The 17327-nt window shown below is 39.2% G+C and overlaps 1 protein-coding gene across 1 annotated transcript in view; it reads right to left on the reverse strand.

Moving 5' to 3' along the window:
• Positions 1–17327, reverse strand: part of sorcs2 (sortilin-related VPS10 domain containing receptor 2) — a 357654-nt gene that overhangs the window by 63867 nt on the left and 276460 nt on the right. The window contains exons 6-7 of the mRNA XM_073474430.1: positions 10396–10460; positions 3845–3963 (exon numbers count right to left, since the gene is read on the reverse strand). Of these exons, the coding sequence (XP_073330531.1) occupies positions 3845–3963; positions 10396–10460 (184 nt within the window). The remainder of the gene's footprint in view (positions 1–3844; positions 3964–10395; positions 10461–17327) is intronic.

Below are 17327 nucleotides of genomic sequence, written 5' to 3' on the forward strand. Positions count from 1 at the left end.
TTGGCTCATCCATGTCCATCCCAAGGGCTGCGACCTTCTGCTATCCCGGTGCCCAGGTATCCCACATGAACTGTAGACTCGAATGACCTAAAGTTTTAAAGTAATTCAGAAACACCTAAAAGTGACTTTGAAATCCTCATAGTCACTGCCCTGAATGCTGGTAAACAAAGCATTGTCTCCGGTCCGCTGCCATCTACCCAGTTTTGGTGACGTCAAATTATGCTGTGCCCGCCGAACTATGTCCCCTGGAACAGATCTAATTTATTTGCCCAGAACAAGTTACATCTCAACAGAAAAGAAAAACATCTTCTGGCCAGCAATATGCTTTCAACAATAAAGGCAGTTGCAAAGGTCCACTTTCCGGCAAACTCTCTCCAGCGTGATTGTCTCCACACCTGGACAGGCACAGGGTCTTTACACAAGACATTACTCGGACTTACTGTCCACTCCTAAAACACCAGTCAATCCCTCCTGTCCAGGACTTTCCTGTCATTCACAAACTCAATTAACTCCTGTTTGTTAGCCTCTTAGATGCCTGTCTTGGTGGAAGTCAAGGAATACCATGCCCCAAAATATCAGGAACATTAATTTTAATAGTGTTCCCACCCTGCTGCTGTAAACCCTGCATCGTCTAATCTGAATGTAGCCCACTCAAATCCAGAGAAGGTATAGGATTTCTACATGTAAACATCAGGAGTTCACTACAGCATCAGAAATGATATCGTATAAAAATCTTAGTGTCTCAGGCAGACCCAGAGGTCTTGGTTCTGACCGAGTCATGGTTAATAAATTACTGCAATTTATTCAGGATAGACAGAAGCAGGTGGGAGGAGTAAAATCCTGTTTTTCTGTCTCGTTACTACATGCAGTTTCTGTCCCCAATTGCTTTGACTTCATCGCTCTTGAATACGTTTTGTTGTCTAATGATTGTATTATTGTAATTGGTGCATGCAGAGGTAATTGTGATGAGTGATTTTTACCTTGACTGGTGCCTCTGGCTTCTTTAAAGAAATCTGTTGCAATCTAAATCTATCACAATTAATTACACAACCCACTACACCTAATCTTAAAACCCCTGTGAAATTAACTCTAATTGATCTAATCTCAACCAATAAAAGTAATAAAATAGTTTTTGCTGGTCTTCAACCTTGGAATTAATGATCACTGCCTGGTGGCCTGTATCAGGAACACTCATCTAGAAAGATTGAAAACCAAAATCATTATTAAGCGTCATTTTAAAAAAGACTTTTTAAATGATCTTGTGGTGGTCACCTCTTTCTGAATGAGGGATTAAATCCCTCTACAACAGATTAAATAATATTTTCCCGGTTTCTCATAGTCCACTGATCGACCTTGATCCTGTCTCTTCAAGTGTAGTTAAAGATGCTCTCCTTGCTGTTGACCCCAAGAAGTATACTGGAGAGGACAATCTGGAGTTGCATTGTTAAAAAATGATGTGCATACAGATGTACACTTCTGTGTACACGTTTTCAATAAATATGAAGAAAATATGAGTAGGAGTGCTGCCAGGTGTCTGGCAAGAAATAAAGTATGTATGTATTTCATTCGTTAGTGAAGTGCAAGATAACAGATTAAATGTATACAAACTTTCTAAATAAATAATGGTCTAATAAAAAATAAAAAAATAGCCTGATGTGCCAACCATCTTGGAACTCACCCTTAGAAATTGTTTGGAAATGTCTAGGCACTTTCAAAAAAAACACTTGGCAATTGATTAGCGGAAGCATCTGTCTATCATCATCTTTCACAAGCTAACAATCAGACCAACAGCAGGAGAGCCCTACCACCAGCCGAGCCTGTTGGGAAACAAAACTTTTGCCAATATTAGTCAAGAGAAAGGGCGAAAACATCTTTTGCATCATGAAAAGACAGTGCCATTCTTTGCTCTTCTTTCACTAATATAAACTCTCCAGTCCTGATACAGCTGATGCTATAGCAGCTACGCTAACCTCTCGAGTAGATGCCACTGTTGTTTTTCAAATGAACAGTCACAGCTCTCGCTCATTGTCACGCTTAAACCATTTCTGTAGCTGCCAGTTGCTCCCCGTATGATGCTGACTGGTCTGAACCACTGAGGCTCAGCCAGAAGTGCATAGCTTAAAGCCTGGCAAAAGTGATTCACAAGATCACATGATTACGTGATCTTGCAAATGCACTTTCCTATAAAAGCAACAAAAAAATAGAAATGTGTGTTAATTGCCAAATTATCAATACACTTAGTTTTCATTAAATGGGAACTTCACGATTTTACATTCTGTTTGCAGTGTGTTGTCTGATAAATGACGTCCTTGTTTACTTGTCCAAACATAAGTTCCTACATATAAGATATCACTGGGTTGGCACCAATACTGGGAGTACTGGGAGGATAATCCCTGGAGGATAATGGACCAATCTATTGTTGCCTAATGAGGATTTAATTCTTCTTACACACATTCTCACAGTCTCATGCATACATACACACATTTACTAACATCCATGTACATGCACACACTCTCAAACATATAGACACAAGATATAACTCTTTCCCACTATAGGATTCTGCTCTGCTATACCAGCTCATGTATATTCTGCTGTTATCACATGCAAATGGGATTCAGCTCTCGGCCTCCTCAGAGCGTACAGTACTGTACTGCATGGCAAGTCAATTATGGACAGGCGAGATTAATTCTGCACAATGTCCCGAATAGCAATTTTTTTCCATTTCAAGCCGACAGGACTGTATGTTATCTGAGCAGCAGAGTTTATCAGAAAAAGACTGCAGCCTCGGCTGTGTATGCAAACACAAGCGCAGCTGAACGGATACACTGACAGATACAACATATGCACAAAAATGCTGAATGACATTACACAACAGGGGAGAAGCTTGTTTTAGACAGAAAAACTCAAAGACACAACTCTAAAGTGTTAATGCAGTAATGACTATATTCATTTTGAGACAATAGTGTAATTAACAAATGAGAGCACTGCTGAGAAGATTGGGAGCTGCTATTGTCTGCTAGACTTTACCCTACACTCTACAGTGAGGTGTGGGGAAAATCTGCTCAGCTGCTCTAAGGCACAAATTAAATTCACACCTGTATCAGAGAAACAACAGAATTCTAACACTTGACGGCGCAATATGTAGTTTTAGGGAAGAAAATTTAATCAGAAGAGAAAGATCTTCATCGACTGATTTGTTTAATGCCTAGACAAACTAAATAAACATACTCTTTGTTTTCATGATTGAGTAAACTGAAGAAATTGACCTTAAAGGACAACACACTTTCATACTGTTTATATACTTTGTTTAGATTTTCCAAGCCCTGCCACCTTATTAGTGTCAAACAGTGTTCTTGGGACCTTATTTTCCTCTGAGAACAGCTTGTTTATTCAGTCATGGAAATATGAATATTTTTGAGTTTGTATAATTACCTCATTAAAATTGTTAATATTAAAATTCTGAGTTTGACCTTCATCTCCCAAACTACACAGTGCCCCTTTAAAGGTGTAATTTGTAAGAATTAGTCAGAATTTGAGGTACCTCCAAAACTATGGGGAGCAGCATAACCACTAACCGCTAATCACTTTCTTTGCTGTGGCTTTTGCTGTAGCTATCTTTGGCTGTAGCGACTAGCTGCCGTTAGGAAAGACATCTCTGAATGGACAAAATTAATCCTTTGTCAATGTGGCACTTAAAACTTAAACTTCTTTAAAAAAATTAAAAAAAACTTTTAAATCTGATGAATGACAAGAACACATGATCTTTATTCCATTTATATTTCAATGAAATAATTGGAGAACACACCACTCCGCCTTTCACCTCCCTGATTGTGATGTTGTTTACCTTGACAAATATGTAGTCGTCCTGCACCAGGAGTGAGTTGTGGTCGATCTTGCCGAGGAACTGAGCCGTCACCATTTTGTCTGAACAGTTCTGGATAAGACAGGTGACATAAAGGTAACCTGCAGTAACACACAAGAACAGAAAACAACCATTATTGTTAGTAAAATATAAATGGTTGACGTGAAAATGTTGGTTTCATGTGTCACATAAATTTGCACAGGTTGACATACATCTTATTGCAATACATTTGACATGGATGATGTTTACTTTCAAGATTCCTTTAACAAATGTATTAAGGCAAACATAACATTTCTTGAAAAAAATATAATAACTACATTAAGTAGGGGGATAATACCCAATGAAGTGTCCATTGTCACGGATTATTGGACTCGTGGAATCATGGAGAGCATTATCCTGCTTATACCATGGTCACATGTCAAAGAAAGAAATAATAAGACTATCAATTTATATTTTTATGCATTGTGCAATCAAAATATAAAGGTTTTCACGAGCCCTAACCCCGTTCCCCGGCAACACTTGAGAGTCTGGCTAATAGCTATAACAACCATTAAAGTCCCATAAGGTTCCTATACAATTCAAATGTTCACTGCTCCAGCAAATAGTAAGAGTCTTAGATACAACTTAGCAATGGGATAAACTAGTCCGCTGAGCTCAGAGAACACTTGTTAGCCAGGAAGCTAACGTTAAGCCAGCAAGACTCAAAGTCAATAACATTGCGTACGGTTGGCAAATAAATAAATAAATATAACTTGACGTTATGTTTAACAACAAGATTAGCTAGCTGGCCACATCATCGTCCCAAATCAATATCAAGATTTTAACAAACAAATGATAGGCCATGTGTACTGTTGGTCACAGCATAAAATAGTGAATGGAATGTAAGATGATCACATCTGATACAAAGTAAGTTCAGCGGGACACTATAGGCTACTTCCTGTAGCTTGTGTGTTACAGGTGCCATCCTGTGGTGTTCAGAGAGACACTGAAGGAAAATGAAGAATGCTCATTTTAGATACAAGCCATAGCTCTTTAATTTAGAATGGTGAACAGACAGTTTCCATGGATGCCCGTTCATCAGGAATCAATTGACACCCTTCAGCCAATCAGTTATCCATACCATTGTATAAAATCCTTAAAACAGCACCTAGTCCTAACTCATAAAAAAAGAAAAAGAAAACTCAGACTAGACTACAGTATATGAACATGCAAACTTTTAAAAGTTTAACTGCTGGACACAAGATGTCTCCTACAACCTTTATTCTCAGTGCATGTGTTCTGGAGGCTTCGAGTTTCCACATCCCAATTGTCTATGCAGGATATTGGACCAGGATTGGCTTCCAAACTATAGTCTTTGTGATTTGACAGAGAGAATATTTACTTTTTGAGCAATGAGTGTGAAAACAGCCCTCTAGTGTCAAACTCTGCAAGTATATCATTATACACACTAGGCTTTAAATATAAAAAAATATATCCACTCCAATATATCCATTCCAGGACACATATATGATTAATATATTTACTGTTTTGAGTTGGGAAAGTGAGAAAGGAAGAAAGAAGGAGATAAACTTTGATTAGGAATTCATCCAGTCAGTTTGTATAAAACAACAATTCGTAGATTAACCATACAACAAGCCTTTAGACCAACAGACAGAGACAGATAAGAGGAAGTGCTAGAGTGCATGGATGAAAAACTATGGGGGAAAACTGGGGAGTAGAGAAATTGAGACATCATTTTCCAAACTCTATAAGATATGACAGCTTCCCCATAGACGTATAGCCGTTCTAGCATCCAAATGGCCAGTAGGGATTATCCTCAGAGACACACACAGAGAGGTTAGCGCCTGTTGCAGAGCTTACCCAGTATTGAATTTCAACCAACAGCTGCATCAGCAACATTGCCTGCTGAAATTCAGCCGTTTTTCCCATCCCAGAGGTGACAAGTAGGCAATAGAGAAAGTGCTCACACACAAACACACACACACACCCTTGCTAGCCTGCTCCCATACACATGTGAGATTGTTTGTTCAGAAGTGAGTTGCTGCAGCAGACATGTATACTGAAGAAACACAGGTTTTTGTACGGCGATACTTTGACTGCATGCAATTCTTAACTATGTCACCCCGACTTTAACTCTCAGCATGAAGCCATCGCACATAGATACAACACACAAAGCTCACCCCCTCTAGTGGATGTGACATTTATCAAATTGACTTTGACTTGAACCAATAAGAAGTTAGTAACACGCAGATGAGGTTATGGTTTATAATTGTCATCTAATACAGAACCGCAAACCACAATGGGGATTTGCCTCTTGGGGGCATGAATGAGCTCAGCAACTGACATGGAAATCTGATTCTTAGATTATGTGATAGATAACATGTCTGAAGTTGACAATTTAGCATATAGGTAGGTGGGGCTAGGGAATCTAATGTAGTGTGAAAAATGAAAAGGGTTTATCCTAAGTTTTATGAAGGGTAAATGTGTATTGTAAATGTACAATTTTGGCCTTTTTAAAAAAAGTCCAACTGCACCTGTCTCCTGGAATACCCATATCTCAGAGCCAAAGGGAGCACAGGGAAAGTCACTTGCTTTGCCACCACAAAGGAATAAAAGAGGAGCAGTGTGTTTCAGAATGAGAAGAAAATTGTTTTGTACTGTAGACTAAAATACTGTAAATACTCACAGGATTAGGGCTGGCATGAAAAAAATAAAAGTTGATTACAATAAAGGGTAAAACCTTGAAGGGTTTACTACAACTCACGTGGCAAATTTAGCATTCCTGGGGATGCCTCAACAAGTCTGGTTCAAGGACAAGTTTCGTTCTGAAATCTCAATCTCAATCTCTCTCATCTTAAGCGAGAGTTGTTTTTCTGGTTACAGAACGGAAAAGGTAACAGAAAAGTTTCCCTCTGTGGGATTTGTTCCCGTAATGTTGTCAGACACTTAGAATAACAACCTCAGCCTGTCAGTGGCAAAAAACAAGCACTTTTAGTGGACGCAACTTTGGTGGTCACAGTTGCCCCAAAGGATTACATTGCAGCCATTGCTGCCATGTCAATAAAAGGCCCAGGTGTTAAAATACTGGAATTTCCCTCTAAGGCTACTTTATGTACTATGCAAGAAGCTCTACAAACATAGTTAAGTCTTGTTTTATTAAGTTGGGGGGGAAATGGATGCTAGAATAACACAAATCACTCGTGGGGGCCATATATGATACTACCATTGGGCATCTTTATAACAACATGAGTACCAGAGAATTTAACAGACACATAAAACTCTGTCATATTGAGTCTCTCCTCTTCACTGGTTCTGTACTTTCCTTTCCTGCTTTGTCTTTGTTCGTAAGGTGTCTGATCTAACAAATGGGCTGGCTAATTCATCGAAAAGCCTGGACATTTAATCAAAGCAGCATTCGGCGGAGAACTCATTAAAAAACAATTAGATTGGGCTAAGTGTTCAATTGCAGCATGTGGCACATGCACTTCTTCATGCTACACAGATTGTTCCTGCACCTGTGCAACTGAGATGGAATATGACAGACAACTCTAAGAACTAAACAGTGACTTATAAATAAACAAAGACAAAAGAATGTTTCAATAATTTATTATATTATACTGACTGTAAATGATAGTAGGTCTGTAAGGTGGGGTGTACTGGAGATGTGTGTGTTTACTCACATGTGTTTGTCTCCCTACACATCGAACACTGAGGTGTGTGAATGCGTGCATGCTTGAACACTCATGCTTTCCTGCACATCAATCCCCCTTAATGTCACACACACAAACACACTCTCTGCCAGCCTCCCTATACACACGACTCATCCATCAAAGGACCGCCCCCATTTCTCTGGAGTCCTGTCCCTCTCGTCAACCGGCGTCCTGAGTGCAAACACCCTCTTGCAGGTCCCTGGGTATGGCTCCTTGCCTCGGCAGAGATTCCGTGTCCTTCTTTGTAGCATGCCATCGTTTAACCTTGGTGATGCCACATGTGACAGGGGGGCACAGGACAAACAGATTGGTTTGGAATGCCTGATCGCTTCAGCCCCCCTTGACTATCTATCTATCCGGGCACAGAAGCAGCGAGAGGAGAAGGGAGGAGAATGAAAAGGATGAGGAGGGGGGGACCATGTGGCACTGCCTAGCCCTGGGAAGAGCTCTCGTGCCTGGGCAGCTGGCCCAGACAGACAGCCTCTCCTGCTCACCCTCCACAAACACAGGCAGCCTTGTTCAGGCTGACAGCTTTCACATTGCAGGCAGCATCTTTCTCTGTGGGTTAAAAGACTGTGTGTCTCCTCAAGGGATTTAAGAGGTGTTTGTATTTTCCCAGAGGGGAGGTTTATGATGAAATAGAGTGTGCCACTGCAGATACACAAAACATATCCTTCATTTTACCCTTCACTATCTGTCCATGTCTGACTTTGCCTGCTCTGGTTTATTTAGAGTGGGGGATTATCGGTTTGGAGACCCGCGATAGGTGAAGTCTGGATAACACACATACATCTACAACCACACATTAACAAACCCACATAATCTTAAACACACACTACTTCCATTACCCTCTTGCCCCTTGGTGGAGCGTTAAGCACTAACCTGTCTGTCTGTCACTCAGCTGATATGATAATCCAGATTTGCTGTTGTTGCCCCAGGGGCCCCTCACACCCCTCTTTAACTTGCCCATTAATTCACCATTGACCACCTACCCACACAGACACACCACACCCACAGCAAGGTCAACTGTTCATCTCTTCTATTACCTGCATTTACACTACAGGCTATGCTAAGTCTAGTACTGCCATGATGGAGAGAGAGCACATTAGAATTCCTGCCGGTCCTGCCGAGAAGTGACTCGTGTCCAGAATTTATCTGAATCAAATGTCATGTCAATGACATGCCTGAGTTTCCCTACTTAGCTTTAGAAACTTAGCATAGAAGAAGATTCCTATTAAATGCTATTCGACCGAATCACCATAACCTTGTGCTAACAACAACAGTGCATGTACATGTACTGTGTTGCTTTGCTAGCATCGTTGATATTTCCACAGGTCAGACGAAGGGCCCTTTCAGCCCTTCAGTTGTGGTGATAAAGACAGTAGTGTATTTAGGCTACAGGGGAGTACACTGAAAAACATTGTGTTTTTGTTCATTCATGCTGCTAGTCTGATTGCTAGCTTTTATGGGACTGGCCACCGCCGAGTGCTGGAAAAAAAAAAAAGCAGTCGGCCATGGCAAAAAATGTCCTGTGTAACGTTATGCTTCACTTGTATTCACTCAGTCCGGTCTTGTGCACCAGTTTAAAAAACACTGTAATGTTATGCCTCACATTCTGCTTGTTTAAATTACTGTTTTAATCAGTCGATGGGGACCAACGATAACTTGTATGACAGGCATGCTAGCAGCATATTATCGTAGCAGCTTCTCTTTTGAGTTTTAATGACATTTGGCAAACTGCTTTTAGGTGCGTTACCGCCACCTTGTGGATTGGCAGGGTTTAAGTCACGACATCATGTCACACAAATGGGCCATGAAATGACAATCCCACACCGCTGCACGACCCTGCGGCTAATCAGCGCAGGACTTGATTAGATCTATATGTGTGTGTTGAATGGGCCCCAAATGCTAGTTGTGGGGAAACACAAGCTGTCGTTTCCTTCAGTCTGTGGCTCCAAATTACGCCTCCAAACTGACGTTCGTGAAAGTGTTGTTTCTAAACAAGTATTTTAGATGGATTAGATGTATGCACTATACATAGTGCACTATAATAGAAGACTATTACATTCTATGTAAGCTCGTGCTTGATATAGGATTTTTTTCTACCTGGAAGTTATTGTAAACAAACATTGTGATTGGTTCGATAGAGTTCTAGTAGAATGTGATTAGATTACTGGAAAAGGAAAAAGGATGTAGCCAACTAGTCTAGTCTTGGTAAATGAGTTGTTTGTTTTTATTTAAATTGGATTTCATAAAACAAATTTAACCACCAGTAGTCCTATGGAGTAGTGTTTTTACGAGTGGATTCCTGTTTTGTTTGTATTTTTAGTGTGCGAATGAGGGTGATGTAACACTCCTCCTCCGATTGATATTCATTGGCAGTAACATGCCAAATAATGTAGCTCAGAATGAAGAAGAATGGTAGCTAGCAAACATGGATCTAAACAATGCGTACCCACACACAGTCCACAAGGTTAACTTTAAATGCCCAATGACATCAGAAAAGGAAAGCATAATCCATCTGTTTACCTGCAATAAAGGTAGTGCTTACAACTTGATGACTACTGCTGCTCTCTTGCTTTTGCCTCTGGTTTCTCATGGTATGCTTGTTGAGTTTGTGTGACAAAGTTAACTAAAGTTGAACTTGATAAAGAAAATTCCACAAAGTTACTTTGCCTCTGAAAGAGATTCCACCAATCGATTCCATTAAAATTAATATATTTCTGTCTGAAATTTCACTGTGCCGCTGTGACCGAGCCCCAACAGTCTCATGAATAAATACTGTATATAAATGATAAATGAGCAGATGGAACGTCACTGTACCTCCACTCGTATCTTGCATTTCCATGTGCACCAGGTCGGGGTCCACATCAACACCAGATACTGACCTGGAACACAGAAGAGAATGACATCATTGTAAATGGACATTCATTTAGCACTTCTCTAGTCTACCGAGCACTCAAAGCTCTTTACAGCACATTCACAAACACATTCATACACTGATGGCAGAGGCTGCCATGCAAGGTGCCAAGCTGTTCATCAGGAGCAATACAGCACTTAACTAAAGCACCCCACAATATGTCTATGCTCAGCCATTCACAAACACTGTCACACCAATGGAACAGTCATTGGGGGCAAATTGATTGAGAAGCTGTGGAGCTGGGGGATCCAGGGATCAAACCACCAAACTTTCGATTAATGGACGACCCATTCTACCAGATTTGAAACCACATGACACCGACTTTAGATTTTAGACGGGGTACACGTGCACAGTCTTAAATGTTAAATGTCATTGGTCTCATTTTTCAGTCCAGCATTCCTTGTCATTATTGCACATTGGATGATTCTGCACCTCAAGAGTTATGTCCAATGATTATGTTCAGTGCTCAAGCAGGAAGTAGTGTGCCCTATATGTTGCAAACCAAAAAAGGAGGGCTGGGTGGTGGATGGATATGTAGTGACTTTCAGGGGGCAGGCTGAAGTTTCGTCCCATGTCAACATTCTTGTGTGGGAATACAATTCAGTAGGACTGTGTGATTTCAGCCACTTTAGGTCTATCAATAAAAACAAAAGACGTAAGTAGTGCTGGAGTTGTTGTGTTTGACGTAATATATTAGTTTGATACATTAATTAATTTAGTTTATGGGATTTTAAAAAAAATATTGCAGAAAATAAGTATTATGTTTATGATGCTCACACAGCAAGATAATACACATTTTACTATACTACACTTTACTATAGATTGAAAGTTAAAGATAAAGTTTGCAATTGAAGTCCGCCTTTAAAGATGGACTTGTTTAATGTCCCTGACAACCTCTCTTCTAAGACAGGTAAACGCTCTATTATTCACAAGTGGGGTATTTATTGACGTATTTTATGTCGTAGAACACAACCTGAAAATATCTTAAGCTTGTGTTAACCACAGACCTTATTTCAGGCATCAAACCGAAAACCCTTTGACTTTGAGGTGAGGGAACTGGAAGTGCAAAAATGCCAGTTTATGTCCAGGTTTAGGACTCATACATGAGGCACTCTGTTCATGTTATGTTTAATCCTGTTTGCTGACTTCCTTCCTCACTCTCTGAATCTCTCCTAGAAGTCATAGTGACAGACGGCCAAATGAAACACACCGTTACCTTGAATAAAATTAAGGATTTCTCTGGGTTTGAAATTGTCGAAAAACAACTCAAGAAAAATATACAACAAAGGTCTCGATGTTTTTTAGACATTTTAATGCAGAAATGCTTCATATTATATCTCTAAATTCAGTACCGTTCCAGTGGACTGAGTTAATTTCAAACCCAAATGAGCTAAGAGTGTAGAACAGGCATTACCATTCCTCACAATTAGTCTGCAGATATTGAATTGACATAAAATATTCAAAACTGAGTGTTAGACAAAAATGTAAAGTGACACCAAAGCATACCAGTATCCATACATATCCTTTGGTCTCCCTTGATTACACAGATTCCTCAGCAAACATGCACATCTCAGCTCTTCCTGAAAAATGCACTCAGATGGACTCAGCCTTGCCTAACATCCTTAAAACCTCAAAAATTGTATACCCCCAGTGCACAACAGTACACTGGCTCTGTGTGCCCTTCAGTGAGCAGTAAACTAAGCAGTTCATCTGATTAGGACTGCGTGGTGGAGTCTGTGAAATTTCCCCAGCCCAGTAAAGATGGAGTGGAGATTTAAAACCTCGTTACTTTGCCTATAAAGAGATTTTACGAGCAATTAGCAGGCCATGGAGGGAGGTAGGAAGGAGTGAAGGAGAGAAGAAGGATCACAGAAAGTGCTGCAGGACCTGCTGCTCATGGATGATGCTTCAGATCTTCTTCAAGTAATCTGTACGACCAGTTTGCCTACTTATCTATTAAAATGAAGAAATCCAAAGCAATACACGACTTTAGTCAGAAAGTCGAGCCGCATTAGAGGCTTCATGGGTGAAAATATCAGTAAAAATTGATTGATTGACTTTACATTACATTTTATGGCAGCTGATGATACTAAGGCAAATCTAAATGACTTTCATGAGTGTTATATAAACCTATAGCTCCACTAGCATCTGAGAGAATCAGCATGAATCAGACAGTATTCTCTCTATTGTATTGGTCTTGTTCCCCAACTTCTTACAAGATTTTAGATGTCTATTCATTTGGGGTTGAAAAAGCACATTCTTTTTTAAAAGCAGAAATACCTCAACGGATAAAAAAAACTCAAATGTATCTATATATAATGTAAAATTATAGTATGGAGCCGAGCAATTGTCAAGGAGAGAAAACTTTTTTTTTTTTTAAATAAAATCATGAATAAAATTAACATACACCTAGTGCTCTCCAAAGAATAATTCATGCACACAAATTAACAGAACATAATGTTTAACAATTTGTTGACTCCATCTTTGCATACAGTGTTGTATGTGCACTTACAGCAGCCATTGACATTAACATGAAATTGAATGAATTGAGTATTTTTAGCCAACTCCATACTGAAACAGGATCTACTAGATTTTGGATGGAGCTTCTTGGATATAGTCCAGACTTGATCTGCATTATTTTATCTTTGACATCACTTAAACGTGTTAAAATTCTGTTAACAGGGTTGAATTCAGTGTTCTGTTTAATGTTGTTTTGGATGGTGGAGTTGTGTAGCATATCTAACTTTCACTCAGATAATTAGATTTCATGTTCTGTCACAGACCTGCAATTTACACATGCTTTTTTTTTTTATCAAAAAAGTAGCTCACTTCTACCACTCAATAGAACAAAACACATTTACAGTTCAAACCAGACTGCATATTGTTCAGTCCATTACTCACAGTTCAATCTGATGTGTCAACGTGGCCACAATATTGGTACTAAATGGCAGCGTCTTTTAACATGCTGACAACCCTGAAGTTATTTACCTTTCAATTATCCAGTAGAGTTAAACAGTAGATATTAGTGTTTCTTCTATATACAATTAATGCAACAGTACTTTTAATTGCACCTTTGGCGTCCCCTTCAGGAATTGCTCCTGAGAAATGTTTCAGTTTATTGAACGCTCCCCAACAGTGAAATGAAATATCTGCCCTTGTATGTCAGTACTGCAGATGTACTTCAAAGTACTACATACAAAATATTGGTATTTAATTAGTACTGAGAAAAGTTGTGAGAAAAATCTAAACATGCACCTGACAGCTGTTACTTTGAAAAGTGAAAGTATGAAATAGAAACACATAGAAAGACAACATGAAAGTACTTGAAAGGATTATATTACATTATTTGTGATACACCGTTTTTGGACAACAACGGCCAAAAATAATCTGACCTCCTTAACGTCACTATTGCCTCAACTGCAAGCCAAGGGTAATTGGGTATAAAGCACAAAATGTATACCTCGGGACCCACCAATGTGATTTTGATCTTGTGCAGAAAGTGGGCAAATCAACTTTAAACTATATTAATAATGTGTTCGCTGAAGAACAGATGCTTTGCTTCTGAAAGTTGAGGTTTCACAGAGCCATCGTATCATACAGTATCTCAACTCAAAGGTCCACAATTTTACATAGTTTTAAGTTTTGTTTGATTTGTGTTGGTATGATACTGTTTTAAGATCCAGTTGTTGTGATCGGTGAAGCAAGAGATTCAGCTCAGGTCAGCTGCCACTGGTGAGGGCATTCTGAATGGTGTTTGAGTAATGCAGCTTTCTGTACCACCACAAGAGGTCGCCACAAGAGTCCAGTCAAAAATTGAGGACCTAGTTGATGTAGGAAAAGGAAAAAGGACTGGAAAATACCTTTTCAACAGGTCCTTGACCAAGACTTGAAGATCTGCCTCTTACTCAGTGCAGGTTACTCTGGATAAAAGTGTCAGCTGTATGCTTGAAATGCAAATGCAAGTGAGTGAATGAGTGAGTGAAGAGTGAAGATACATTCAGCACTGGCAATACATCTTTTATTCATTCCACTAACGTTTTGGTCCAGTTAGACCTTCATCACAGTCTAAGTGTGTGGGATTTCCTTCTCCTTTGGTAAGGGAAGTTAAAGCTGACAGGCTGAGAGGACTGAAAAAGGAAGACATGACTGATAGGGAGATTGATATACAAAGAAAAGAGAATTGATTTGGAAGTAAAGGAGGTGGAAGTGCAACACGCTGCAAAAACATCCTCCCTGGGATGGAATTCAGTTTCGTCCCAGCTCTAGTTTCACTGCCATTCGATTACGCTTTTATCCGCATGCTTTTCAAAGCATTTCATTTTTATCGCCCATCCTCAAATGTTTGTTTTGTTGTCAGATGTCATCCTGTGAGATGCCAGTTCAATTTCAAAAAACTGCTGTTTCATTTCATTCAGGATGACAAACAAACTTTATAGCCCCGGATCACAAAAACAAGGTCCACAGGAACACATTTGGCCAGACCACCCCAACAGCAGATTGGTTTTAATGTGATGTTTTTAATGTGATTTATGGGAGCTGCCTGCCAGACTCCTGTTCTCTTGTTGCTTTTATGACTGTTAGGCCACAGGGAAGGCTAAGGCCAGAGCCAGCAACTAGCTAACTCCATCTACTCTGACCACACACAGTTGGAGGACGCATGTATGCACGGACATGTCTAGACATATGCACTTTATATAGGAGGAGCAGGTTGCAGCCTTACTGTACGTGCAGGTCTTAATACATGAGTGTTGGTCTGCTGTTTTTAATTTGATATATTATGTGTAATGTATGTTCTGTATTTTGTATGCTACTGGACACTTAAATTTCCCTGGGGATAAATAAAGTATCTATCTATCTATCTATCTATCTATCTATCTATCTATCTGTAGGCAAATTTACCTGACACAAATGAAATTCAGTAATATGTGGTTCAATTTCAGAGTGGGAAGGATTAAATGTTCACCGTTAAATAATAATATAATTTGATCCTCTGCTTCAGCCAGACATACTGGTGAAATTTAAAGGCATAGTTTAACATTTAGGGAATTGAGTATAAAAGAGAAGATTGGTATTAATCTCATATCTATGCATTAAAGATGAATATAAATATTTTTTTGGCTACAATAACATATCATCATCTCATTATGTCGTGACTAACATGTTAGCTAACATTGTCTATGTTGATGTATAGCAATAGCATTAATAGGATACTCCAATATTCACTCTCCTTCCAGTTCTGTTTTGGTCTCCAACTCTTGATATATAATATAATATATAATCTGTCTCGTTACCCGCTAAAGTCTCCACTATGTTCATTGCTAGTTGCTAAATTTGCCTGTCTGCTGCTTGGTGCTGGGCGGGATGTGTACAATGGGTTTTCTTTACTGAAAAACTGCTGTAAATGAGAGCAATGAAGTTGAATCAAAACAGTAATGTTGTGGGCTGCAAAACTAAACAGTAGCGCTACAGGTAGCTAATCAGTGCTCATGTCGCTTATTCAAAAGTGTACTACAGCAATTTAGAAAAATACACTCCTCTAACATTGCTTGACTCATGATGGGCAGTTAGCCTGAAAAAAAGATAACAATTGATGCAGCACAGACATAACTCAGAGTCAACATTACCCACAATGCAAGATGACAACCAACAATTCTGTCAGGGATTTAGGTATCTTACATAATCTTCCTGTCTCACATACAGAAAGAATGCAAAGAAACATATTTTCGAAAATCAATTAAATTAAATTACATTCCATGAAATACATAGTTTGTGTTAATTGATCATTCAACTATTGCTACATGCTAGAAGAGTAAAAAAATATTTTGAGTGTTTTTGTATCAATACTGTATCCTTCTCTTTTATGGTGTCCCTCAAGGGTCAGTACTGGGTCCAATATTATTCTCCCTCTATATGCTACCTCTAGATGATCTGCTGAACTCTGTCTGTGATACGTCTCACCATTGCTACGTTGACGATATACAGCTGGACTTTTCATTTGAACAAAATAACCTTAACAACCTCACCACCCTTCACGACTGTCTAGCTTCTGTTACAAATTGGCTGTCTGAAATCCTCTTCCATCTCAGTTCTGATAAAACTGAGGTCTTGTGATCGGCCGTGATTATTTGAGCAAGGAGGTCAGTCATTTTATCCAACCCCTCACCAACAATATCAAGACCTCCTCTAAGAATCTTAGTATACTGTTTGAGCAACATTTGAACTTCGAATCTCACATTACTAAATTTGTCCAGTCCTGCTTCTTTCAATTGAGAAACACAGAATGCTTGGATTTCAGCTTATTAAAACTTTGTCAACATTTCCTAACAATATGGTTTAAATCTAATTCCTCTTCCTCCGGTTCTAACCACAGAGGTCAAGGAGGAGTGGGTGAGTAAGCCATGCCCACTTCTAAGTGAGGCAGTCACATCTGGAGGCTTTGATCTACATCTTTCCTGTTTGGAAAACCTTCCCACATATGCTGTTTCACTCAGAAAATGTAACATCTGTGTTGTACAAAGTACATACATGTCATACTGAGAATAAGTAAAGATATCTTGTTAAAATATATCTTTGGTAAAAATGAAAGTATCTATTAAATGTACTTAAGTATCACAAGTTATTTTCTGGCATTAAATGTACTTAATGTACTTTTTTAACTGGCAAATAAAACCATGATTCTTAATCAGATTAAGATAGTGCTCTTCAATACAGGATTAAAGGTCTACGTAGGTTCATATTCAGATCCCAAGTCTGATTTTGAGAATGTAACTTTAGACTAAAGTACAAAGGCTGTTTCCCTCCCTCTCTATCCCTCCCTCTATCTCTCCCATACCTT

Source organism: Pagrus major, chromosome 10 (genome assembly GCF_040436345.1).
Source record: "Pagrus major chromosome 10, Pma_NU_1.0".
NCBI lineage: Eukaryota > Metazoa > Chordata > Actinopteri > Spariformes > Sparidae > Pagrus > Pagrus major.